Source organism: Cryptotermes secundus, unplaced genomic scaffold (genome assembly GCF_002891405.2).
Source record: "Cryptotermes secundus unplaced genomic scaffold, Csec_1.0 scaffold688, whole genome shotgun sequence".
Classification (NCBI taxonomy): domain Eukaryota; kingdom Metazoa; phylum Arthropoda; class Insecta; order Blattodea; family Kalotermitidae; genus Cryptotermes; species Cryptotermes secundus.
The window spans coordinates 551,168-576,754 of NW_019725012.1; the positions used below are offsets into that span (position 1 = coordinate 551,168).

General features: G+C 43.4%; 1 protein-coding gene across 7 annotated transcripts in view; it reads right to left on the bottom strand.

Moving 5' to 3' along the window:
- Positions 1–25,587, bottom strand: part of LOC111863230 (Down syndrome cell adhesion molecule-like protein Dscam2) — a 407,724-nt gene that overhangs the window by 48,463 nt on the left and 333,674 nt on the right. For all 7 annotated transcript variants that reach the window (XM_033750977.1, XM_033750976.1, XM_033750975.1 and 4 more), the window contains exons 8-11: positions 23,132–23,276; positions 19,751–19,902; positions 7,678–7,788; positions 4,430–4,588 (exon numbers count right to left, since the gene is read on the bottom strand). In XM_033750977.1, the coding sequence (XP_033606868.1) occupies positions 4,430–4,588; positions 7,678–7,788; positions 19,751–19,902; positions 23,132–23,276 (567 nt within the window). The remainder of the gene's footprint in view (positions 1–4,429; positions 4,589–7,677; positions 7,789–19,750; positions 19,903–23,131; positions 23,277–25,587) is intronic.

Below are 25,587 nucleotides of genomic sequence, written 5' to 3' on the forward strand. Positions count from 1 at the left end.
GGCTACTGTGACCGGCAGTGTATAAGAATAATATATAAGAATTCAGTTCGTACCTCACAGGAAACAGATCCGAACCCACGATCCCGGTTTCCAAGCGAGCGAAGACAGTACATGCCTTAGACCGCTCGGCTACTGTAACCGGCCCCACATCCCCCAGATACGTGACAATATATTCTTAGTCTATCAGCTCCACAGTCAATCCAACACAAACATCCAGTAGCCAGTAATAGCGGAACGTGTGAAAACTGGCGTATCCTAACTGTCTGACTGACTGACTAACTTCAACGAGCTGAGCACTTCTCGAGAAGCTGTCAGCCGTGCAGCTATTCAAGAAATCCTCAGTATTTTACGGAACCCGAAAGTTCATTACCGTGTTTACAAGAGTCCTCAACTCCCCGCTCTTGAGCCAGATCAATCCAGTCTATACCACCATAGCCTATCTCCCTAAGATCAATTTTAATATTATCCACCTACCTACTGGTCTCTCTCTCTGTGCCTGTCTCACAAATATCGTATATTCATTCCTTTTCTCACTCATTCGTGCTACATGCCCTGCCCATTTCATCCTCCTTGACTTGATCATTCTAATTATACTTGGCGAAGAGCACGCATTAGACCGCCTCTGTGATCTAGTGGTCAGAGTTCTTGACTACAGATCCAGAGGTCCCGGGTTAGTTTCCCGAGCTTACCAGATTTTCTGAGAAGTAGTGGGTCTGGAACAGGGTCAACTCAGCCTTATGAGGATAACTGAGGAGCTATTTCAAGGAAATTGCGGCTCTGGTCTAGAAAACCGAGATTTACTGCCGTGGAGATCCGTTTCGCTGACCACGTAACACCCTCTATCCGCGAAAGTTGGCACTAACTTCGTCGACAAGCGGCGGTCGCTCGGTCGGTATATTTCGCTTGCGGACTACAGGCCACGGAGATTGTTTTTTGTTTGAAGGGTACAAGTTATGTAGCTCCTCATGTGGGTAATTAATTACGTAAGGAATTAAACACTTCGCGTTACATAAACATAAAATCTTTAGAGGTCTGCAGTGAAAAAGAGTCTCATAATTTTAGAGGTGTCTGACAGACTAATGTAGGCACATTATGTATCATGCAGGTTAAGCGTGCTCCTTCACAGCGTTTTAATGAGCACTCACATTAGTTCTAAGCATAAAACTGGGATCCGTAATATAAGAAGGTGGGTTCTATGTCCATGAAGTGTTTAATTAGTATAATGCCAGCTTCTGTAAACAGCTAAATGAAAACTACAGCTGATTATACGAAAATCGACAAGAATTCTGCCTAACGTACCTAGAGCAAGTAGTTTCGTGCATGTACAAATAAATTAGAACATCACTGTATAAGCTATGCCATATATAATTTCATTTGCACTTCATGTTTTCTTTTTTTAGAAATCAGAAGATGGGTTTCTGAGCATGAAAACGTTAGATTCAGATATAAAAGGTTTGGACCTTTTTTCATCATTACAGTGACGGCCTAAATAATTCAGGTAGAGGAAGAACTCCATGTTTCATTTCGTGTTATATGGCGAAACAGAAGTACACCAGTCTGTGCAACAAAGGGCTCTTGGCTCTTCACTATCTGCTGAAACTCAAACGCATTGAGGATGGTTGTGAGCGAGCGATAATCGATGAACGAGAGAATGAAGTCGATACAGCTTGTCAACAGATTGCTGGTTAGGCCTTCCAAGTTCCATACATTGAATATACGACCACAAGTAGAGGAATGTTTTTATTTTATGGGCGGAGAAATAAAAGCACCATTCACTACCCTGCTGCTTAGTATATATTTTTCACCAGCGAACCCGTAAAATGTAAAGGTTTACAAAAACAAGTTGTTTACTACCTCACGAAATTGGAACACAAATTTGAATAAAGAATTTAAGAGAAGGCAAGGACAGAAATGGTCTGAAGTCTACTGTACTCTGGGCCAATGGTTCCAAAATCATGTCTCCAGCTGGGACGAAGGGTTTTGGCATTGAAATTTGGTACGGGCGTGAAACTTCGTATCTGACATTAAGGGAGGAACATAGACTGCGGGTGTTTGAGAACAGGGTGTTGAGGAGAATATTTTGACGGAAGAGGGATGAAGTGACAGGAGGTTGGAGAAGACTGCATAATGAGGAGCTTCATAACTTGTACTCTTCTCCAAGTATAATTAGAATGATCAAGTCAAGGAGGATGAGGTGAACACGGCATGTAGAATGCATGGGGGGAAGAGGAAAGCACACGCAAGGCAACAATGGGAGTGCGGAGTTTTCTATGTGGTCGGCGTCATGACCGTTGTTATGCGATCGCTCGGTAAGCATATTCCAACAATATAGGTTGTTTTCTGCGTGGTCAGTGCGGAGGCTATATAACGACAGTTAGGGACAGAATATATTTCAGTATTTGAGAGTGTTTACGTTAACAGTAAGATAGCAACGAGAAGTTAGTAAAAGAACTGTGAATATTTAAAGTGTAATCTGAAGACCTTAATTATGTGCAATATTTGGATTGAACTGTCCGGTCTAGGAAACCGAAATTAACGGCCGTGGGGATTCTTTGCGCTGACCACGCGACACTCTCTATCAGCTAAAGTTGGTACTAACTTCGCCGACAAGCGGCGGTTGCTCGGTCGGTATAGTTAGCTTGCGGAGTACATGCCACGGAGTTTTTTTTTAATGATCTGAAGCACTAGTTCCTATATTTTAATTTCATTACCAGGATAGGGTAAGTGTGTGCGTGCAACAGTGAAATATGAGGTGAATGTAACTCAGCGATAGCGCTGTATTTAAGTGTGTTTAAGAGAGAGTGTGTAACCAAGATGCTAATAAATCAAATCATCCGAACTGGAACCCGTCATTTCGTCACGCGTACCCCCATACACGTGACAGTATGATTGTACGGAAGACGAAAATGTTTTGATGATTAAGGCGAAATTAACTAGTTCTTTTTCACGTGAGATGTACGGACACATGAACATCCGGAATTCAGAGGGGACCGAAAAATAAACATGAGAAACGGAAGGGTTTTCTGAGTCGTAGTGTACAAGTGGCGGGAGTCTTGGTATCAATTCCTGGAATAGCTTCTTTTATTCATGGAAAAGGAAAATAAATGCTGTCGATATGTATTATTCAGCAGACAGAGTTACAGCCTATGCCGCTAGTTACAAGAGGAAAGATACAGCTGCCCTTTCCGTTACACGTGGGAAGTACAGAAAGGGCTCAGTTGCATTCATTCATTGCTTCTGAGCCCAGTCCTTGTGACTTAAGGCACCGAGATACTGTACAGGACCTTGTTACATCTCCAGTGTTCTAATCTGTACGGTTAGAACGAATCGTTTTCTAATGTAATTTTCATATTTGATATGACAGACCACGTCGGAGATATACAGCGGGATATGAACTGCAATTGACCGCCTCTGTGGTCTGGTGGTCAGAGTTCCTGGCTACAGATCCAGAGGACCAGGTTCGATTCACGGCGCTACGAGATTTTCTGAGAAGTAGTGGGTCTGGAACGTGGTCCACACAGCCTCATGAGGATAATTGAGGAGCTATTTCAAGGAAATAGCGGCTCCGGTCTAAAAAACCGAAAATAATGGCCGTGGGGATTCGTTCTGCTGACCACGCAACACCCTCTCTCCGTTAAAGTTGGCACTAACTTCGCCGATAAGCAGCGGTCGCTCGGTCGGTATAGTTCGCTTGCGGACTAATAACCATGGAGTTAGTTTCTATTTTGTATGAAATCTAACTAAATCACCTACTTCGTGAAGGTTTCATCCTTATCTCTACACATCTTTCCTTCTTGCTCCCACTTTGGTGCAAAGGACTGATTTCTAAGTTTCATTGATCATTTTACAGACGGTAGGACTCCTTGGACGGGTGATCAGCTCGTCGCAAGGCCTCAACCTAAACACAGGACAACCCAAACACAATAAACGCATACACACATACCAAACATCCATGCCTTGTGTGGGAATCGAACCCGCAATCCCGGCTTCCAAGCGAACGAAGACAGTACATGCCTTAGACCGCTCGGCTAGCGTGACCGGCAGTGTATAAGAATAATATTGTGACGTGTTGAGCCGTGGATCACCCCTACCTACCCAGCGGTACGTGGCGGTGACGTAACGTTCGCGTTACAACGGTAATAGGCGAGTTCCCGCCCCGCCACTCNACAAGAGCCCTCCACTGGTATCTATCCTGAGCCAGATCAATCCAATCCATCCCATCATATCTATGATCCATTTTAATATTGTCCACCCACCTACGCCTTGGTCTTAACAGTGGTCTCTTTCCATCTGGCTTTTAAAAATAAATTGAATTATCTGATAAAATATTGATACTTGTTTTGGTATGGTTTGGCAGAACATTTCCCACTATTTTCAGATCAGTACAACTACAATATCATTTACAAATATCAGATTCATGAGAACTCACCGAGTACGCGGATGTCTACCGATCGTTGTGCGGTGTAGTTTTGTTTGTTGCGTGCAGTGCAGCTGTAGGTACCTTGATCCGAGGCCCTCTGAACATTCTCCACGGTGAGTGTCCCGTTTGTAACGCGCTGTCGGATGTTTGTCGGCAGCCTCACTCCATCTGTGGATCCAACATCTCGTTAACACCTCACTGTCTGCGTATTGTCGCAGCAGCTTACATTTCTCGGAACATGGCGTCTGTATGACTGCAATCCTCTGGGTTACGACTGTATCTAGCTTCGTAGGCTAAAAGTAAGTAAGTAAAGTTATCCATGGGGCCGTTCACGGTAACCGAGCGGTCTAAGGCATGCACTATCTTCGCTCGTTTGGAAACCGGGATCGTGGGTTCGAATCCCACTCAGGGTATGGATGTTTAGTTTGTGTGTGTGCGTTTTTCTGTGTTTGTGTACAGGTAGAGGCCTTGCGAAGGGCTGATCACCCGCCCAAGGAGTCCTACCGAATGTGTAAGATCTAGAAAAACCGAAGTGAACGGAGAAGTTCATGGAGGTAAGCCTAGGCCCACTGGGGCTGTAGTGCCAAGGAAATAAAAAAGTTATCCCTGTAACAGGCCGTGAAGGCCCATAGGGTTGTGAGACGTTGAGGTTGTCTAGACAATCGGCTCACATATGACGATAAGGTTGTCAGTTTTACGCACCGGCCTCCCTTTACCCCCAGGAGGATTCCTGGTACTCATTTCCGTCAGAGGTTGAGTCGACCCCAGGGTCATAATGTGGCTGGAAGGATTAAGTCAATTGTGAAAAAATTGAATGACCTCATTGGGATTCGATCCCGTGACTTTCCGGTTTGTAGCATAGTGCCTCAACTAACTATGCTACCCCGTACCCCTAGCTTCGTAGGGTGGAAACGCTAAAGTTGCAGGAAATGGATTCCTACAAAACGCCAGTAACCATTTACCCAATCCGGAAGGTGGAAGAAGCAGATTTCTCCGGACCTAAATTGTGTAACCCCGCAAAAAAAAAACACTATCATAAATTTGTTTGTCCGGAAATAGGGCTTTTAACTCTCCCGCTGCAGCGGGGTTGGCAGCCATATTTTAATTCTAACTGTAGCTGTAGTTTTCCTATGAATTTCTATTACTGTTTGTTTACATTTCTCCTGAAAGTGCGGGTGTTTCATGACCTCGTGTTTCAGCACTCTGCCTAAAGTGAAGTGAGGCATAAGCATTGCCTTGTACACTGAGAAACATTTGAAGAAGACGGGAACGTGGGAATACGACAAAAAGTAATTCTCCACACTGACGTGAAAGGCGACGAAGTTAAAAAGAGTATAAACAGAAGATTTATCTTACAGAAAGGAAGGAAACACACATCACGAACATTTCCAATCTCTTACCTACGCATGCGCTGGTACTTCTCATAAGCTAGAAATGTCAATTTTGAAATATAGATGTCAGCACATTGCTAATATTTTTGGCGTCACTGTCTCGATTTTAGAAGAAAGAAAACATTATTTGTATTTGGCCCCATTAATTAAAGTAATCTCAAATCACGTAACGCGAGAATTTTTGGGAATAGTACCTAAACATTGTCCGAAGAAAATAAAAACGAAAATATTTTTTTTTTCAGGTTGTGGTTTTCTAAGCTACGACAATGTGTAATCGGGTGGGTGCTTACCAACGTTTCGGAGCGACCTAAGAGAATACATGATATAATAATTCAGAAGACTAGAATCTAAACATTCTCCTCTGTGGACACTTCACATGTCATATGAATGCGTATAATCGGATTGGCACTACACACACCTTAGTTAGTTAGTTAGTTAGTTAGTTAGTGGAGAGGGTGGGTTTTCCCATGCACTTAGACCTGTATTGGTCCATTGTGCTTCCCTCTATGATATTCTACCAGTCTCTATACCCTACCGATATTGGTGCGTACCATCAGTCCCGACCGATCCAGCGAGTTCGGCCTCTACCGGCTTAGCGGTATCTATAATGCTTCCCCCATCTATCAGAGGCGTTAGAGACTAATGTTGGGCGGGAAACGTCCTGAATTTGGCTCAATGACCTCCTTTGGAGATATGAGGTTCTTTTACGTGCCGTAAAGCTACGACACGGGACCCACGGCTTAAAGTCCCTCCCGGAGGACTTGTTCCCTGAATTTTTCCGCCCTTAAAAATTCGACGACCTCCGCCGGGTTTGAACTCGCGTACCACGAGTCATGAGGTGGGAACGTTACCTCTAGACTACGGAGGCCGCTTACATACATCTTACTCAGCTAACGAGTATAGTTGGGTTTGTCAGCGAAGGAGAAGAATTTGTATCCGTTGCCTGAGCGGATCTTCAGATCTGTTAATATTTAATGGGATATGTAAAGTGAAAATTATAACAATCATAATCGATATGTTTCTGAGACCGCCTTGTGGTCTAGTGGTCAGAATTCGATTCCCTGTGTTACCAGATTTTCTGAGTAGTGGGTTTGGAACGGGGTCCACTCAGCCTTGTGAGGATAATTGAGGAGCTATTTCAAGGAAATAGTGGCTGTGGTCTAGAAAACCGAAATTAACGGCCTTGGGGATTCGTTGGCGCTGGCCACGCGACCCCCTTTACCCGCTATAGTTGGCACTATTATTATTATTATTATTATTATTATTGGAGGGGGTGGGTTTCCCCATGCACCGCGACTAATAGTCTATTGGACGTCCCCCTTTGATATTCTACCAGTCGCCATACATATCGGTACTGGTGCGTGTTATCAGCCCCGTTCAGCCAACGAGGTCGGCCCTCGGTACCCGATACTTCCCCTATCTACCAGAGGCATTGGAAACTACTTGGGCGGGAAACGTTTTGTCTAATTTTGCTCAGAGGTCTCCTAGAGACATTTGCGTAACGTTTGCGTTTGCGTAACGGATTCCAAGTTCGGGTACTCACTGCTGTGGTATTTTTCTTATTGCTAGTGGGGTGGAGACTAAGTCCCTTGTACTGCGGCCACTTCTGGCCTAGTGTACCAACCCCAGATGATAGGTGAGGGTGATTGTGGAGCAATTGGTGGAATGAATATTGGCAGGGGAAACCGAAGTACTCGGAGAAAACGTGCCCCAGCGCCACTGTTTCCACCAAAAATCCCACTTGACCAGACCCGGGATCGAACCAGGGCCGCCGCGGTGGTAAGCCAGCGACTAACCGCTTCAGCTATGTAGCGACCGTACTGCTGTGGTAACCGGGAAACAAAATAAAGAGATATCGTGACTTGCCTTTCTCCCAGATGATGGTGTCAATGGGGTAGCCGGCCACTGGACACTTGACCACCAGCTGCTGGCCAGCAACCGCTGGAATGGGGGGCATCGGCCTCACGTAGGGCAGGCCTGCCAACAGAATAACAAGAAAGATCGAGTGACATTAACACACAGTCTGAACATACAGCTGGAAAGACCAGGAAAGTGGAGAGGAATGAACTGAGGTAATTTCAAACAGAGTTAATAGTATCAGATGAGAGAGAAGTGGACTACCACTGCTGAAACTGAAGGTAAGCAATTGGTGTTTGAAGATACTGTACAGAAATTCACATTATGAAACTTCAGAAAACCATGAAAGATCCTAGTAAAGCTGACTGGATACTCGGTTGGGTCTTGGACACGGTATCTTCCGGATTGGCTATCTGTGGTACGCTTCTTCACCAAATCTTACTACGTACCTCCCATAACTCCAAAAATTAAAAGTTAAATAGAATGGAACCTAAGGTACTAGGTAGTTAACTAGCTAACTAAGAAACTAGCAAACCAAACAAACAGCTACCGATTGACTGACTGACAAACCGAGGAACCAAACAACTGACTAAAGGTTCGGGCACACAGAGCGCTACGTACGCTATGTTCGCTATACGAATAGAACAATATCTCCCTTTATTGCCAATATGACTGGTCACAGACGACAATGCCCTTGTTCACACAGCTCACATCGTTCAGGACTGGTTTTCTGAGCACGAACACGAAGTGTCACGTCTGCCATGGCCCCCACAATCGCCAGATATCAATATTATTGAGCCTTTGTGGTCTGATTTGGAGAACAATCTGCGTGCGCGCTATCCACCTCCATCATCGTTAACAGAACTTGCCAATGTTTTGCAGGAAGAATGGTACAAGATTCCCTTGCAACTCATACAGGACCTCTATTTATCCACTCCAAGGAGACTGCAAGCAGTTCTGCAAGCCACAGGTTGTCCTACACCATATTTGTCATGGTAATGTGTTTTTTGTTGGGTGTTTCCATATTTTTGTCCATCTCTTGTAGATTGAGGGTGTTTGAGAACAGGGTGTTGACGAGAATATTTGTACCGAAAAGGGATGAAGTGACAGGAGGTTGGAGAAAACTGCATAATGAGAAGCTTCATAACTTGTACTCTTCTCCAAGTATAATTAGAATGATCAAGTCAAGGAGGATGAGGTGGGCAGGTCATGTAGCACGAATGGAGACGAGGAATGCGTATAGGATATTGGTGGTAAAGCCAGAAGGAAAGAGACCACAGGGAAGACCAAGGCGTAGGTGGGATGACAATATTAGAATGGATCTTAGAGAGATAGAATGGGATGGTATGGATTGGATAGACCTGGCTCAGGATAGGGACCAGTGGAGGAATCTTGTGAACTCAGTAATGAACCTTCGGGTTCCATAAAATGCTGGGAAATTCTTGAGTAGCTGCAGAATTGGCGGCTACTCCAGAAGGGCTCAGCTCCATGAGTAAGTAAGTAAATAATAAATCAGAGTCTGCGTTTCAGATCTAACTGTGATGTCCAGCGGTAACTCCTACCTGAGGACAGAAGCAGTGCCCAGCTTCCGGCATTTTGTTTTGGATTAAAAATAGACAGAACGATGGACAATGTTCAGAAAGTCATTAAATGAACATCATCAAACAAAAAACAAACTCCGTGGCCTGTAGTCCGCAAGCGAAGTATACCGACTGAGCGACCGTCGCTTCTCGTCGAAGTTAGTGCCAAGTTTAGCGGATAGAGGCGTGTCGCGTGGTCGGCGCAACCAATCCCCACGGACGTTAATCTCGGTTTTCTAGACCGGAGCAACTATTTCCTTGAAATAGCTCCTCAATTATCCTCACGAGGCTGAGAGGACCACGTTCTAGACCCACTACTTCTCAGAAAATCTGGTAGCGTCGTGAATCGAACGCGGATCTCTGGATCTGTAGCCAGGAACTCTGACCACTAGACGACAGAGGCGGGCAATGAACATCATCTCTGTTGTAATATACGTATACAGAAGAGTATAAAGTAAATTAGTTTACTTGAGTTAAGAGGGCACTGAAATTTAAGCCACAAGAATGTGCTTAGTCGTGGGGGGCGACTTTCTGAAGCAGTGCATTTGCCATACGAACCAACACCCGATGAGAAGGAACAAGTGGGGAAGGGGAGGGAGCTCTCCAGTGAAGGCCTGTCAGCTTACAAAATGAATTTCTGTTCCTTCTTCACAGAAATTTAATATGTCGAATAATAAGGTAGGGAAGCCACCCACATTTTTGGCATCAGAAAAGAGGAATGTGGCACTGGTATGAATCACTAAGTACCATTCCAGAGAGATCATTCCGCGGAACTGTTTTCACGATCTTACGATCAAAATCCGAACATACCTCCCCCACCCTGATTAATTAACGTTAAGAACTTTCATTTATTGGTATCCATAGACCTGCAGCCCATTTCAGTTAAAGGATAATCTGAAAACTTTATCCCACAGAAGAAAGGAATCTTGTAGGATTTAATGTTTTCACATTGGTGGTTATGAAGCATTTCATCTTCTGGGATATAATGCTGAGTAGCCCGTTTAAAGTCAGCTGACGTTTCGGAGGAACACGTCGCTCTTCTTTCTACTCGCTTCACACTGGTTTCTTACTTGGCTTATTCTTAAACCTTGAAGACAAAGGTGATGGTACTCTGAAACGTCGGTTGATTTCCAACTGACTACAACGGAGTTATATCCAAGAAATCTTAGAAACTGCTGAGAAATTGCAAACATAATGAGTGTACAGGCGTAGAGAGGTTGCAAACTTATAGACAAGAATTACTTTGGGAACGGAAAATGCCAGAGGTTTTAAAATCTGGAGAATATTAGGAACGGAAATGGTAATAATATATATGCATTTTTTTTTATTTTAAATTAACCTTTTACTTCTAGGAATTTTGCAAATAAATTGTATATTCCTGTCAGATTTTGTATTCCTCGATTCAATTATAAACCCAACGTGACACGAACACTATATGACATTATCTTTTTTTTGTGCAGCTTGGCATGGATATAGCGACAATCGATAGCAGATCATTCTCGTACTCCCCACTTCTCCGCCATCAAAAACAGCGACATAGTTGCCGTGTGAGCTTATGAAATGACAACATCGCTATTTCTGTCCTTCACTCATGGAGCTGAGCCCTTCTTGACAAGCCACCAATTGTGCAGCTACTCAAGAACTTCCCAAAATTTTATGGAACCCGAAGGTTCAGTATCGTGTTCACAAGAACCCTCCACTGGTCCCTATCCTGAGCCACATCAATCCAATCCATGCCATCCCATCATATCTCTCTAAGATCCATTTTATATTGTCCACCCACCTACGCCTTGATCTTCCCAGTGTTCTCTTTCCTTCTGGCTTTCCCACTACATGCCCTGCTCATCTCATCCTCCTTGACTTGATCATTCTAATTACACTTGGAGAACAGTACGAGTTATGAAACTCCTCATTTTACAATTTTCGCTACTTCTGTAAGGTTAAAAAAATGTAAATTTGACCCCGCGTGTAACCAATCAAGCGCTAAGGCATGAAGACGTGTCAATGGTTAGCTTCACACACCTGCCACTTCACCCCCGGGGAAGGAGCCTCCGGTACCCATTGGATAGGAGGCTGGGTGGGCCCCAGAACCGGTCTGAACTACTTGGAGAAGATAAAAATCTCGCCCCTTACCAGATCTGAACTCCGAACCCTCCACCGTACAACCGGTAGCCAGCTGTTATACCGACTGAGCTATCCCGGTTTCTTTAGTTACTTCTATACTGACCCGAAGGTTTCTTTATATATTGAAAAAAGAATATAAATTAACGTATTTATTGAGAAAAACTGAAGAAAAACATGAGATCAGCATATAATCTCTCAGAATTCACTTTCACCAGAACATGAATGGCGACAAATGGCAAAGGGCAGTAAGATTAGCCTTGATAAGACTCGTCTTAGGGAGGAATCAAACTAAGATCGTAAAATGAATTCTGTAACGAACACAATAAAAATAATGTCTTGAATATTATCCCTCCGCTCCCACTACCTGTTCGATATGACAGCGTTTCGGAAATATCTTATGACATCTCAGACGGTTAATACCAACTGTAGAGTCTGAAACTTCTCTGAGACGTAAGAAGTGCAGTCTGACCTTTAAACTCTTAGTTTTAATCGACTTCTCGCGTTATTCCAAACTTCTGACCTATTTCTTGCTAAACCAAACTTTGCCATTTAGAGAACTTACTGCAAAACCAAACATCAAGTTAAATTGATGTGCTATTTTTACAATTTTCGCAACATTATTATTATTATTGGATGGTACGGGGATAGCTTTACTTTTTTTTACTAATTGGATGGCACGCAGTAGAGTAGATGGTTGATGCACTATGCTACAAGGCGGAAGATCGCTGGTTCGATTCCCGATTAGATCTTTCGATCTTTAAACTGACCTAAAACTTCCGCCGCACTGTGGCCCTGGGGTCGAATCAGCCTTAACAGAAATGAGTACCAGGAATCTACCTGGGGTGTAAAAAGTGGCCAACGCGTAAGGCTGACAACCTCAACGCCATCTGTGAGCCGATTGCCGAGAAAATGTGGCAGTCTCGACGTCTCACAACTCTATGAACCATTATTTTATTAACATTATTATTATAAGATTTACGCTTACAGATTTATTTGTCATATTTGTATTTTGTCTTAATTATTTTCTGTACCTTATGTACTCGTGTTAACTTTGTAATTGGCCACTGTGCTGTTAAGTTATTGCACGTAAATAAACATGAATTGAATTATATGTTCAAGTCCCTATGAGGTCATTGGATTTTTTCAATTGACCTAATCCTTCCAGCCGTACTAGGCCCTGGGGTTTACTCAGCCTCTAACAGAAATGAGTACCAGGAATTAATTAAATAATTTTCCTGGGGAGAAAAGCGCGGCCGGCGCGTAAGGCTGACAACCTTACCGCCATCTGTGAGCCGACTCTCTAGATAGTGTGGGACCCTCAACGTCTCACAACCCTATGGGCCTTCATGGCCTGTTACAGGGATAGCTTTACTTTTTTTATTATTATTATCTACACTGTCCTCTGTCTGTAATTGGCCCTGCGGCTGTTGATTCAGCACATAAATAATGAAGAATTGAATTAAATTATTATTATTACAGTGGTAGTAGCAACAGCAGGAGCAATGCTAGTGCTGGCATAACTTTTCCGCGGTTCACAGTTTATGTTGAAATACATTTCATAATTTTTAAAAATTTCTATTTATTTTGTGAAAGTTTTGTCACATGATTTAACGTATGTCAATGATTGCTTGGACCCAAGACACTTGCCAGCCGGAGTAGCAGGAAACACGACATCTCTCGGTAAATTAGCGTCAAAATTTAACAACAAAACAACTTCTCAATTAACAGCTTTCTGAATCCGGGACTTAGAGCGTGAAGGGCGGAACAGACGCTTGTATGGGGGGGAGGTGGGTCGGGGAATATGTACAAGGATTGATAAATGAAATAATGATTTTAGTACTTCCCCTTCTTTTGGGGATTCTGTCTTATAGACTGATCCGTTTAAAAACTTATTAAAAACATAGTAACCTTTAAACATTCTGCACGTCTTCTTAGAAGTGAGATGGGTTACTTGTGAAAGGAAATCGCAGACATACAGACGCCATCCGAACTGGATTCGAATTTAGGGTTCGAGATATCTAAGATAACTTTTTTTTTCACATCTACCATTCGTATAGGAATTTTCAGCGCTTTTTAAATATTAAATATTTAAATTTAATTTAAATTTAAATTTAATTTAATTTAAATATTAAATATTTAAAATATTGGTAAATTTAAGTATTCGTGAAAATATTTGTCGAAATATCGAGGATAAAAAAATTATTTCAAATTTCAGAAAATAAGAAGCTTGGTAACCGTGTACTATATCTTCGCTACATACGAAATCATTATTTTTCTTTTAATTCGCTTAGTTGGGGAGGGGGTGGAGTCCAACTGGTTCTACTCGGCACGGCGGTAACTGATTGGCCTATTGTAGCCTACCCCGAGTGATTATGATGATGGATAATTTTGTAGAATGAAGATTGGCAGGGGAAATCGATGTACTCGGAGAAAACCAGCCACAGCGCCACTTTGTCCACCACAAATCCCACTTGACTAGAACCGGGATCGAACCCGGGCGCCGCGGTGGGAAGCCAGCGACTAACCGCTTGAGCTATGGCGCGGCCATACGAAATCATAATTACAAATTTAAAATTTGCAGATCGTCATGAGGGATAATTATGTGAAGAACGTAAGATAAAGTTGTCCCTAGGCTTAACTAATTAAACACTAGGCCATGAAGATGTATGGGGGAGTGGATGTATACAGCCACGTTTTCTTGACTTCGGCACTAGTTGGAAATGGGTGGTCAGCTTTACCCACGGAGAAAGAGCCCCCGGTACCCACTGGATAGGAGGCTGGGTGGTCCCCAGAACCAGTCTGGAAACCGTGGAGAAGAGGAAATATTTGACCCTACTGGGACTCGAACTCTGACCCATCGGTCGTCCAGCCCTTAGCCAGTCGCTATACCGACTGAGCTATCCCGGCTGCCACAAAAACATTCAATCTGAGGTTTATGAATCTGAGGGACAATATTTTTATATTTTTAATGAACTAGATGTTTATTTTTTTAAAAACGAGCTGGAAGCACTAAGTTATTTATAGTCTCAAAGAAACACCGTCACTATAGTTCCACAGAAACAGCTATTATAAGCAGGCTGTCCGTAAAATCCTTACGCTATGAATAAAGCATTCATGTAACCTTCACGCATGAGGTAAGTCCCTTGCCTTGACCACTCTCCGCTGTGCTGTTTGTGTCATTCGGGACAGGTTCACTGACGCAGAATTGGAATGTGTTGCCTTTGTGTGTGTCAGTTGATGTGCCAATGTTTCTAGCGGAAAGCGTTTAATAGCGTTGGCTAAAAAGTCGAGAGGATGGGCCGGATTTGTGAAGGACTGTTACCCAACTGTAACATAACGAAACTCCTTGCATCAGGTTCAATCCTTAATGGTGAAAGGCCTGAGTCTTGTCGGTACAGAAATTATGTAATTCCAGCAAAAGTATTGTCATGTGTCCGGGATTCCGTGACGAACAATAATGGGTTCTGGGTTGGATTTATTGTCTACATTCAAACATTTCGGGACTACAGACAATTATAGTGCTATCGCTATTCTACACATTTTCCAGTTCATCGTTGCACACGCAATAGGATTCTCCGTCTTCACTAGTCGTATCCTGGCAACGGATTTATCATACTCTTACTGTAACTTCAAATCACACGTGAAGTCTTCTTGGAGCCATCTAATTCTTTTCTTGCCATTTCTGTAGCTGCCAATTCCGAGACTATTCTCGAATGCTCCGCTATATGCTGTTGTATTCCCATTCTTTTGATGCTTCTGTTTCAAAGACAAAGTCAAAGTCACAGTGCGACTGTCAGTCAGTAAATACGGTCTTGTTTTATGGGGAGCCCTCTCTGACTAGAGGAAGGATCTGTCTTTTGTACATTCTGCTGGCCTTTATCAGCGCAGTCTTTCTCGGGTCTGAGTCCCTTGGTATTCGCGACCATATTTTACTGTCTCAGATTTTGTACTTCCGTCGCCTCTTACGACTCGTAGGATCAAGGAAGAGGCATTCGACCCCGCCTCCACACGGGTTATGATGCTTCTGTTGCTTCAAACTGGCTGCCTTACATAGACGCGACACGGATCTACAGAAAACACGTGTCACGTGTCGGAATGCGTGGCACGGACCACAATGAAAACATAGCCTCTATTGTTAAAACGCTCCTGTTGGAGTTCCCACGTGATTTCTACCCAGCCAGTTCATTGGCGCTTTGGCTGCTGTCTAACAGCGGTGCGGCATTATCACTCGCTTAAGCGGGAAGGCGTTCATTGCGCCGTTGCCTAGCAGTGGGTATAGAAGTTACAGTATCATGGAGCCTGTACAGATCGGTTCACAGGTTATTCCAATAGATTTATGTCTCATATACGGATCAAACAAAACGCTGATGGAAAGCAGAGCAAAGTAACACGATTCGAAAGAAAGAGAGGACACTATACGCATGGATTAGAGCCACTGGTTTTGACACTTTATAAAGCACAAAGGAGACTGTTTTGTAAGTAACCCTTCTCAGTGATATAACATGGTTTCACTTATTCGGTTGTGCCAGTCAGAGTGGCCGCGCGGTCTGAGGCATGAACTGTTTTCGCTCGCTTGGAAACCGGGACCGTGGGTTCGGATCTGTTTCCTGTGAGGTACGAACTGAATTCTTATATATTATTCTTATACACTGCCGGTCACAGTAGCAGAGCGGTCTAAGGCATGTACTGTCTTCGCTCGCTTGGAAGCCGGGATCGTGGGTTCGGATCCGTTTCCTGTTAGGTACGAACTGAATTCTTATAAATTTTTCTTATACACTGCCGGTCACGGTAGCCGAGCGGTCTAAGGCATGCACTGTCTTCGCTCGCTTGGAAGCCGGGATCGTGGGTTCGGATCGGTTTCCTGTGAGGTACGAACTGAATTCTTATATATTATTCTTATACACTGCTGGTCACGGTAGCGGCGCGGTCTGAGCCCTTGCGACGAGCTGATCACACGTCCAACGAGTCCTACCGTTTGTGAAAAATGATTACGGAACTGAATAAGAGGCCTGGGCCCTGAATGGGCAGGAAGAACAATCGCAAAAAAAATTATTTGGCTAGTTAATATCGAAGATAGCCGCGAATATTCAATAGAAAACCCACACGAAGCACCATGCAAACTTCTGCAGGAATAAAAGTTCGTGTTTTATGTTGTATGTCACTTGTACTGTTAAGTGAAATTTTTTCAAAAGTTATTCAATGCAGAAAGCTTCTGTGTTATATTCTTTTTTACCCTTTTCGCTGGGAAGTTGAAGATGAAGTTACCAGCGCAGATATCCAGCCCAATTGTTGATACTGTGCATAAACACAGACTGCTCCATGCCCCGTTTGCAGACAGAATGTTTTCCAAGAACATTAGTGCAATGAATTCCCTTGATCCCGGGTGATATTCTCAGGGGAGCGATAAAAAACAATGTTTACAGAGATAATCCCCACACCCGTCAAACCTGGAGAACCCCATTACTACATCACTGTGGCCAACTTACCTGTATCTTTAAAAATATGCAAAAATACACGAATTCACATTTTCATGCACATGGGTACCATTGAAAAAACTCCTGGGAAGGTAACTGTGCCCTCGAATTACAGCTGGAATTTTGTTCGTGTGTTGCATTTTACTTACAGGGACTTTATGAACCGAGTGCATTTAAAGAAAACAGAATATAAGAAACTATAATTTTGCCTATGGTTCTGTATGGTAGTGAAATTTGGTCTCTGACATTAATGGAGGAACGCAGACTGAAGGTGTTTGAGAAGAGGGTGCTGAAGAGAATATTTGGACCCAAGAAAGATGAAGTGACAGGAGGTTGGGGAAAACTGCATAATGAGGAGCTTCATAACTTGTACTCTTCTCCAAGTATAATTAGAATAAGAAAGTCAAGGAGGATGAGGTGGGCACGGCATGTAGCACGAATGGGGGAGACGAGGAATGTGTATAAGATATTGGTGGGAATGCCAGAAGGAAACAGACCACAGGGAAGACCAAGGCGTGGGTTTGTGGACAATATTAAAATGGATCTTAGAGAGATAGGATGGGATTGTATGGATTGGATTGATCTGACTCAGGATAGGAACCAGTGGAGGGCTCTTGTGAACACGGTAATGAACCTTCGGGTTCCATAAAATTCTGAGAAATTCTTGAGTAGCTGCAGATTTGGCGGCTCTTCAAGAAGGGCTCAGTAAGTAAGTAAGTAAATACATTTAGAGGAAACAGAAGTTCCAGTTTCGAGGAATCACCCAAGTTATTTCGTATACATATATCTCGGATTCATAAATTCTACTTTCGAAGAAATAAATTACTTGAATTTAGTGAAAAAAAAAGTCGAAAAAACAGAGAGAGATGCAAAGAGCCTCTACAACGACTGGATGTAACCTGAATTCCTACACAAGCTACGACGTAAAACGTACAAGCCAAGAGAGAAGCTGGAAAACAGGAAAAGAGACGAAGAGAACCATAAATGAGGTAAAAACTATCCCTGTAACAGGCCGTGGAGGCCCACATTTTTCTATACAATCGGCTCGCAAATGGCGGTGAAATTATCAGCCATACGCGCCCGTCAGCCTTTAACCCCAGAACAATTCCTGGTACTCATTTCTGTTAGTGTGTGGCTTAATTAATTAATTAAATTGAAAAAAATCCAGTGATCTCATCAGAAATCTAATCCGTGACCTCCCACCTTGTAGCATTTTTTTTATTGCTAGTGGGGTGGGACTAAGTCCCTTGTACTGCGGCCACTTCTGGCCTATTGTACCAGCCCCAGATGATAGGTGAGGGTGATTGTGGAGCAATTTGTGGAATGAAGATTGGCAGGGGAAACCGAAGTACTCGGATAAAACCTGCCCCAGTTACAATTTGTCCACCACAAATCCCACTTGACCAGACCCGGGATCGAACCCGGGCCGCCGCGGTGGGAAGCCAACGATTAACCGCTTGATATATGGCGCGGCCCTTTGTAGCATTATAAGTACGGGACAGATTAATGCTTAATCTGTGGAATAAAGAAATAATCATGTTTGATTAAGATTGACAGAAACTTTCGAATTTTAACATCGAACTATACCCGTATGGTCCGAAAAACAGTATGCCTTGTTTTGGCATCACAGAATCCTGCTTCAATAGAATATTGTCACGTGTCTGGGTATCCGTGACAAATAATTGCTGGGTAACGGCTTTAGATGAAGATGTTTTATTGGATAAGTACGCCAGGCGGAACTACAGACAATTATCACACGCGATAATTATAACACTTCTTAACTGCGAACAATGGACACTCTGACGTTCCTTGTAACTACGCGACACGAAGACTTCCGTCTGAATTCCTCTTGCTTCTCTCTCTGATCACTGACCTGATCTCCGCTCTGATCTTATCTCATCTCAAAGTCAAAGTCACATTGCGACTGACGGTCGGTCAGTCAGTCAGTCAGTCTTAGTGTCGAGCCCCATCTGGGGCTCATGACCAGATATTTATTACTGTCTTGGTCTTGTTTCTGTGGGACGCCCTCTCTGACGAGGGGGCGGGTCTGTCTTTTGTACATGCCGCTGGCCCTTGTCAGCGCAGTCTTTCTTGGGTCCGATTCCCTTGGGACTCGCGACCATATTTTACTGCCTCAGATTCAAGACTTCCCTTTTCGTAGCCTCCAACGACTCGCAGGGACACGGTGGAGGTATTCTACCCCGCCTCCACACGGGTTTGATCTCATTTGAGTCTGAATCTCATTTTACTACCGATGGTCAGTCGGTCAGTCTGTCTTGGCATAAAGCACCCATCTGGAGCTTACGACCAGATATTCATTAATGTCAGGCAGCTGCGGGTTTTTTGATTTGGGGCGCTCTCTCTGACGAGAGGACTGGTCTTTCGTTTACATTTACTGCTGGCCTTCGCTAGCGCAGTCATTCTCGTGTCCAAGTACCTTGGGACTCGCGACCATATTTTACTGTCTCAGATTCGAGATTTATTTTTTCGTCGCCTCATACGACTCGTAGGGTCACGGTGGAGGTATTCTACCCCGCCTCCACACGGGAGCAGATCTTGACGTACCGCCGAGAGAATACTTTGTCCAAGGGTTCTCTCTGTCTTCGACGCAGCGTTGGTTAGCGCATCTGTTGCTGCGGGAACGCAACAATTCTGTCTCTGTTACCTAGGCAATTCCGTAGGTAGTGGTTTGCCTATGTTTTCATTGTGTTCTTACTGTAGCCATTGCGTAGCAATGGATGTCATATAATCTGACTTTTAGGCGCCACGCCAGAATATTCATGTAAAAATCGCAGATTCTGTTACGAATCTGTCATTCTCTGGGCTATAGACATTTCATTTGCCTGTATTTACAGGCTCGAAGTTTCAAGTGTGTGAGCTCCAGTGGCGGCTGTAATGACTTACCATAAATGTTTAGTCTGGCTGCATGGCTCGTTCGGCCGGCACGATTCTCTGCCACACATTCGTACTCGCCCCCGTCGTCAGGCTTCACGGTCGATATGTTAACGTGGCTTATCACATCACCAAACACCGTCACGTACTGGCCAATCATCAACCTGCACAAACAAACAGAGGGTGATTCCAATGACCTATGCTGTATGTAACATTTATCATAATTCCGACCTTCTGACCCCATCTTTTTCTTGGGAACCGTGACAGCCAAGGCAGATGCGTTCTGTGCTTTGGAAGACGCGCAAGGATTTTCAGAACTTCTGGTTTACAATGCGGCTCTGTTACTGGCTGCACATATGACTGAATCAATTCGAAGGGCTTCGTAAATGATTCCATTGCTAATATTTGAATAAATAAGTAATTATTAATAAAAAGTAAAAGAGGTAAAACTATCCCTGTAACAGGCCGTGGAGGCCCATAGGACTGTGAGAGGCTGAGGCTCCCACATTTTCTAGATAGTCGGCTCATAGATGGCGGTGAGGTTGTCGGCCTTACGCTCCGGCCGCTCTTTACCCTCCAGGAAGATTCATGGTACCCATTTCTTTCAGAGGCTGAGTCGACCCCAGGGCCATAGTGCGGCTGGAAGGTTTAGGTTAATTGAACAAATCCACCTCATCGGGACTCGAATCCGCGACCTTCAGGTTTGTAGCATAGTGCCTCAACCAACTACGCTACCGCGTAGCCCCAAAATGTTCACACGAACATAATTAATTAGGATATTTACTTCCTCTTGTTATGGGATATATTCCCACATTTGCGTTTACCGAACAGGTTTGTATAGCGATAACGCTAACACACACACACACACACACAGTGCATCAGAGCATGAATGCAACTATATACAACACCATGGGTCAAACACTAAATAATACAAAGCACAAAACATGCAATGTATAACATGTTCTTGTAACATGGTAGGCATCCGAGACATGATCCATGAAATACACATCGTTGCAGAAAAACAGCACGGGGAAGAACATTATGACATACAATACATCACTTTACATAATTTTCCATTTTAATGTTGAATTATTTTAACATGCGTTTTAAAATAGTAAACTTTCTGATGCAGAGCTCTCGCGGGTGTAATATTATAATACTGTAACGCGTTTACGTTTACTGAAGACGCCGTAGAGATGGTTAATTNATATAAGAATTTACGAAAAGAAATGCATATACGTAATTATGGCCCTCTGTGGCTGAAATATATCGCGAATCTTTTATTTATTTATTTGATTGCTAATTTACAATCTACTCTAGTGACAACAGAGTAATACGTAAATATTCGGGCGTCGTAGTAGCGTGTTGTGATTACCATCCACTGATGGGTCTTCACGCGTCTCCTAGGTTAGGTCTTCCGGCCAGTGACGCTGGAGTCTTCTGTTCGCCAGGGGATGGGCGGCGAGTTCATTTATTAGATGGTTGTCGTGGTTGATGGCTTGTATCGCGAATTTGACACGAAAGTTTGGACTAGGTTGTGGTTCGATCAATAATCTCTTTAATTTGCTCTGAAGGCTGTATTTCGTATGTATGTATAAATCATTCATTCATCAGTAATCTATCAACACGACAGGTCCACAGTCTCTTCCAAAACAATTCCTCCACTTGAAGCGATCTAGAGCTTTCTCCTTCAAATGAAAATATCCTCTTCTGTCCCCAAGGTCATCCAGCATCTTCTTACGTCTTCTTCCTCGTCTTCTGGCCACTTCTATCCGCCCCTCTATCTTTCATTCAATAACTTCTTTTAGAAGGCAGTTACCGCGTAAGATATGACCAATCCAATTAGCCTTCCGTTTTCTTATTTCGTGTAGGATATTCCTCTGCTCACTGACTCTAAATAACACTTCTTCATTTCTCACATAATCGGTCCAACCGATCTTCTCCATCCTTCTCCAACACCACATTTCGAAACTTTCCAGGTGTTTCTGATCTACTGCCCTAAGTGTCCATGTTTCAGTCCCATACAGAGCGATGCTCCAAATGTAGCATTTCACTAGTTTCTTCCTCAAATTTAAGTCCAATTTGCTGGTAAAAAGATTCTTCTTCTTGCTAAATGCAGCTTTTGCCATGGCAATCCTGGATTTAATTTCACTAGTACACCTTCCATCATCTGTTAACAAGCTACCCAAATATTTAAATCATTTCACATTCTCCAGTTGTTTTTGGTCTATCTTTATTGTGACTGGGGTTGGTTGTCTCGAAATATTCATTACTTTTGTTTTCTCCACATTCATTTCCATGCCATAGCACCTTCCAATTTCGATTAGTCTATCAATCATGCCCTGTAGCACAGTTTCTTCCTTAGCCATTAACACAAGGTCATCTGCATATTTCACAGTTTGAATAATTTGCCCTCCTATGTAACAAATGTTCAACTAATGCAGCAGGATGCTCAGATACAATTTTAATATTGTCACGTGTGAGGGGTTTGTGATGATTGGGTTTATCGGCACTTCTTTACAATTACAGCTCACATATTGAACTCCTTCTGAACGATGTCTGTCTGACGAAACTCGCGACTGAAATCTCCTGGGCTGAACTAACTTCCATGTGGACCGACTGATCAACCAGGTCGAACAGTTAATTGTCCTCCGTCATTCTGTTGGTTGTCAGGGGAATGTCTTCTTTAATGTTCGTTGCCGCGGAAACGGGTTGATATTAACCTAAAAAGCACATGATTATTTTTTTTTAACTCCAATAATTATACAATCTATCCATTAAGTGTGGATAATAAGTACAGCATGATTATTTATCGTGGAAAATAGACACTGCAAAGGTTTATTGGTGTACTCTTGTTTGAGAGAATATCGCAATAGCCACATGGAATAAAACGTATTCCGTGGCCTGTAGTCCGCAAGCGAACTATACCGACCAAGCGACCGCCGCTTGTCGGTGATGTTAGTGCCAACTTTAGCGGATAGAGGGTGTCGCGTGGTCAGCGCAACGGATCCACACGGTCGTAAATCTCGGTTTTCTAGACCGGAGCCCCTATTTCCTTGAAATAGCTCCTCAATTATCCTCACGAGGCTGAGTGGACCCCGTTCTAGACCCACTACTTCTCAGAAAATCTGGTAGCACCAAGAATCGAACCCGGACCTCTGGATCTGTATACCAGGAACTCTGACCACTAGACCACAGAGGCGTTGCGACATAGAATAATCTATTCAAAATATAACATTAATCTCACTACACCCATTTTTCAGCAGATTAAATTAAAATCACATTTCCAAGAACTATGTCTTCAGTATCAATTCTGAGAAGTAGGAAATATCCAGGGGTTCCAGAAACAGAGTGCTGAGAACTGTGATTTGTGACTGAGACACGTAAACCTACCTTTCGTTATGGGGGAGGGAGAAACCGTCCAGAGTCCACGAGATACGGGGGGTAGGGTTCCCGGAAGCGCTGCATTTCAGAGACACCGAAGACCCTGGCTGGAGAGTCTGTTCTATGAACTTGTAGGCCAGTTGCGGGTACACCTCTGCAAATGAAAAGTAAGATATCTTTTACAAGATGTGCTTATGTCGTTACTGGTTAGTAATATAACATTTGCACACTTAACAATTCTTACACTGAGTAACGACTTGTTGCCTTAAGATTACATGTAAAATACAGTATGTCCGGCATACGCGCATGCGCCGCCTCATTTATGCCACCGTGTTAGGAATCACCTGCACAGAGAGATGGCTGGGTTATGAAATGGCAGACGTGGACCAATCGCTTGGTCTCCTAGGTGGCCAGATTTAACCCCAGTGGATTTTTTCTTGTGGGGTTATATGAAGAACATTGTCTACCAGGTTAAGATCAACGACCTGCAACACCTGAAAGCCTGCATAAGGGACGCTGTGGCTATGGTAACACCAAACATGCTTCGAGCCTGGATATTTGTCGTGCCACTAAGGGAGCCCACTTTTAAATTTACTGAGAAAATTATATAAAGAAAAAGTTAATAGTTTCCCTTTGTAATGGTGTAACCCATTAATGTGTATAATAAATTCTTTCTGAGATATAATGATTTTATTTTGGATACCTTTCATCAGGACACCCTGTATATAAGGGCATGTTTCGTACATGAGAAATACTACAGCCCCAGTTCCTTCTGGGGGCTCGGGAAACTGCAAGTATAAAAAGATTGAGTCAAACGGAAGGCAGAGAAGAATATTAAGACAACAGAAAAATTATGCAGCATGTTGTATAATTTAATGTGAATTTGAAGCAACACAAAACAGACAACTTTATAACTGAACTTAAAACATAGCCTGAGGTAGATATAACTAAAATGTCATTACACGAAGCTTAGCAGAAGTTGAAAGATACAGTTTTATCTGGACGTATTCCAGAATTTATATTTATATTAAGGAAGTTCCTGCGTACACACATTGAAACTTTAAAAGCGATTTAAGGAGTAGTGTAATTTATTTTTGTTTCTAAGAAGTTTACACTTCAAATTTCAGATTATAATACGGTAGACCCTAACCGAAGCCGTTTCTTTCGTATGCAAAAATATTATGTTAAACATTGGGAATAATTAAGAGGTATAAAATATGTAACTCAAGCTTCACAACTCAACTGACGGCGAAGAGAACATGATTGTGGTATAGTTTTCCTGACTGATTCGTATGTAATGAACGACGTTGGGTCCAGAACAATCTGAAAGAAAATATTCCAGCTTCATGAGGGGAGATTTTCCCAGAATTTGTCCCGTGGAAGTACTGAGGGCAAACACAAGATATGTTCCTGAGATTCGAAGCTGGTGCCTGGGGTACGCGGTAGCGCAGTTGCTTAAGGCACTATGCTACAAGCCAGAAGGTCGCGGGTTCGAGTACCAATGAGCCGCTAACAGAAATGAATACCCGGAATCTTCATGGGGGTAAAGAGCGTAAGGCTCCTCACCGCCATCTGTGAGCCTATTGTCTAGAAAATGTGGGAGCCTCGACGTCTGACAAACCTATGGGCCTCCATGGCCTGTTACAGGATAGCTTTACCTTACCTTCATTTTAAAATCTTATACATATTTAACTCATCATACACAGCTTTAAGTAAAGTGTTGTATTTATATAGGGAACGCTGGGATAGCTCAGTCGGTATAGCGACAGGCTACGGGCTGCACGACCGAGGGTTCGGAGTTCTAATCCCGGTAGTGTCAAGAATTTTCTCTTCTTCATGTTGTCCCTACCGGCTCTCGGGTCCACCAGACTCCTATACAATGGGAACCCTGGGCTCTTTCCCAGTGGATAAAGTGACCGAAGCGTGACGCTGACCACTCATCTCCACCTAGTGCCGGGATCAAGAAAATGTGGATCTATATATCCATTTCCCCATGTGCCTTCATGGTGTAGTGCTTAATTAGTTAAGCACAGGGACAATTTTACTTTTAGCTTTATCTATTATTATTATTATTATTGGAGGGGGTGGGTTTCCCCATGAACCGCGACCAGTTTGATCTATTGTACGTCCCCCTATGATATTCTACCAGTCTCTATACCCTACCGGTACTGGTGCGTGCCATCAGTCCAGACTCAGCCAGCGAGTACGGCCTCTACTGGCTCAGCGGTATCTAGATGCTCCCGGATCTAGAGACTATTGTTGGGCGGGAAATGTCCTTACAAATTTGGCTCAGAGACCTTGAGGCATGAGGTTCTTTTACGTGCCGTAAAGCTACGACACGGGACCCACGCCTTAAAGTCCCTCCCGGAGGACTTGTTCCCTGAAATTTCCGTCCTTAAATATTCCACGACCTCCGCCGGGTTTGAACCCGCGTACCTTGAGTCATGAGGTGGGAACGTTACCCC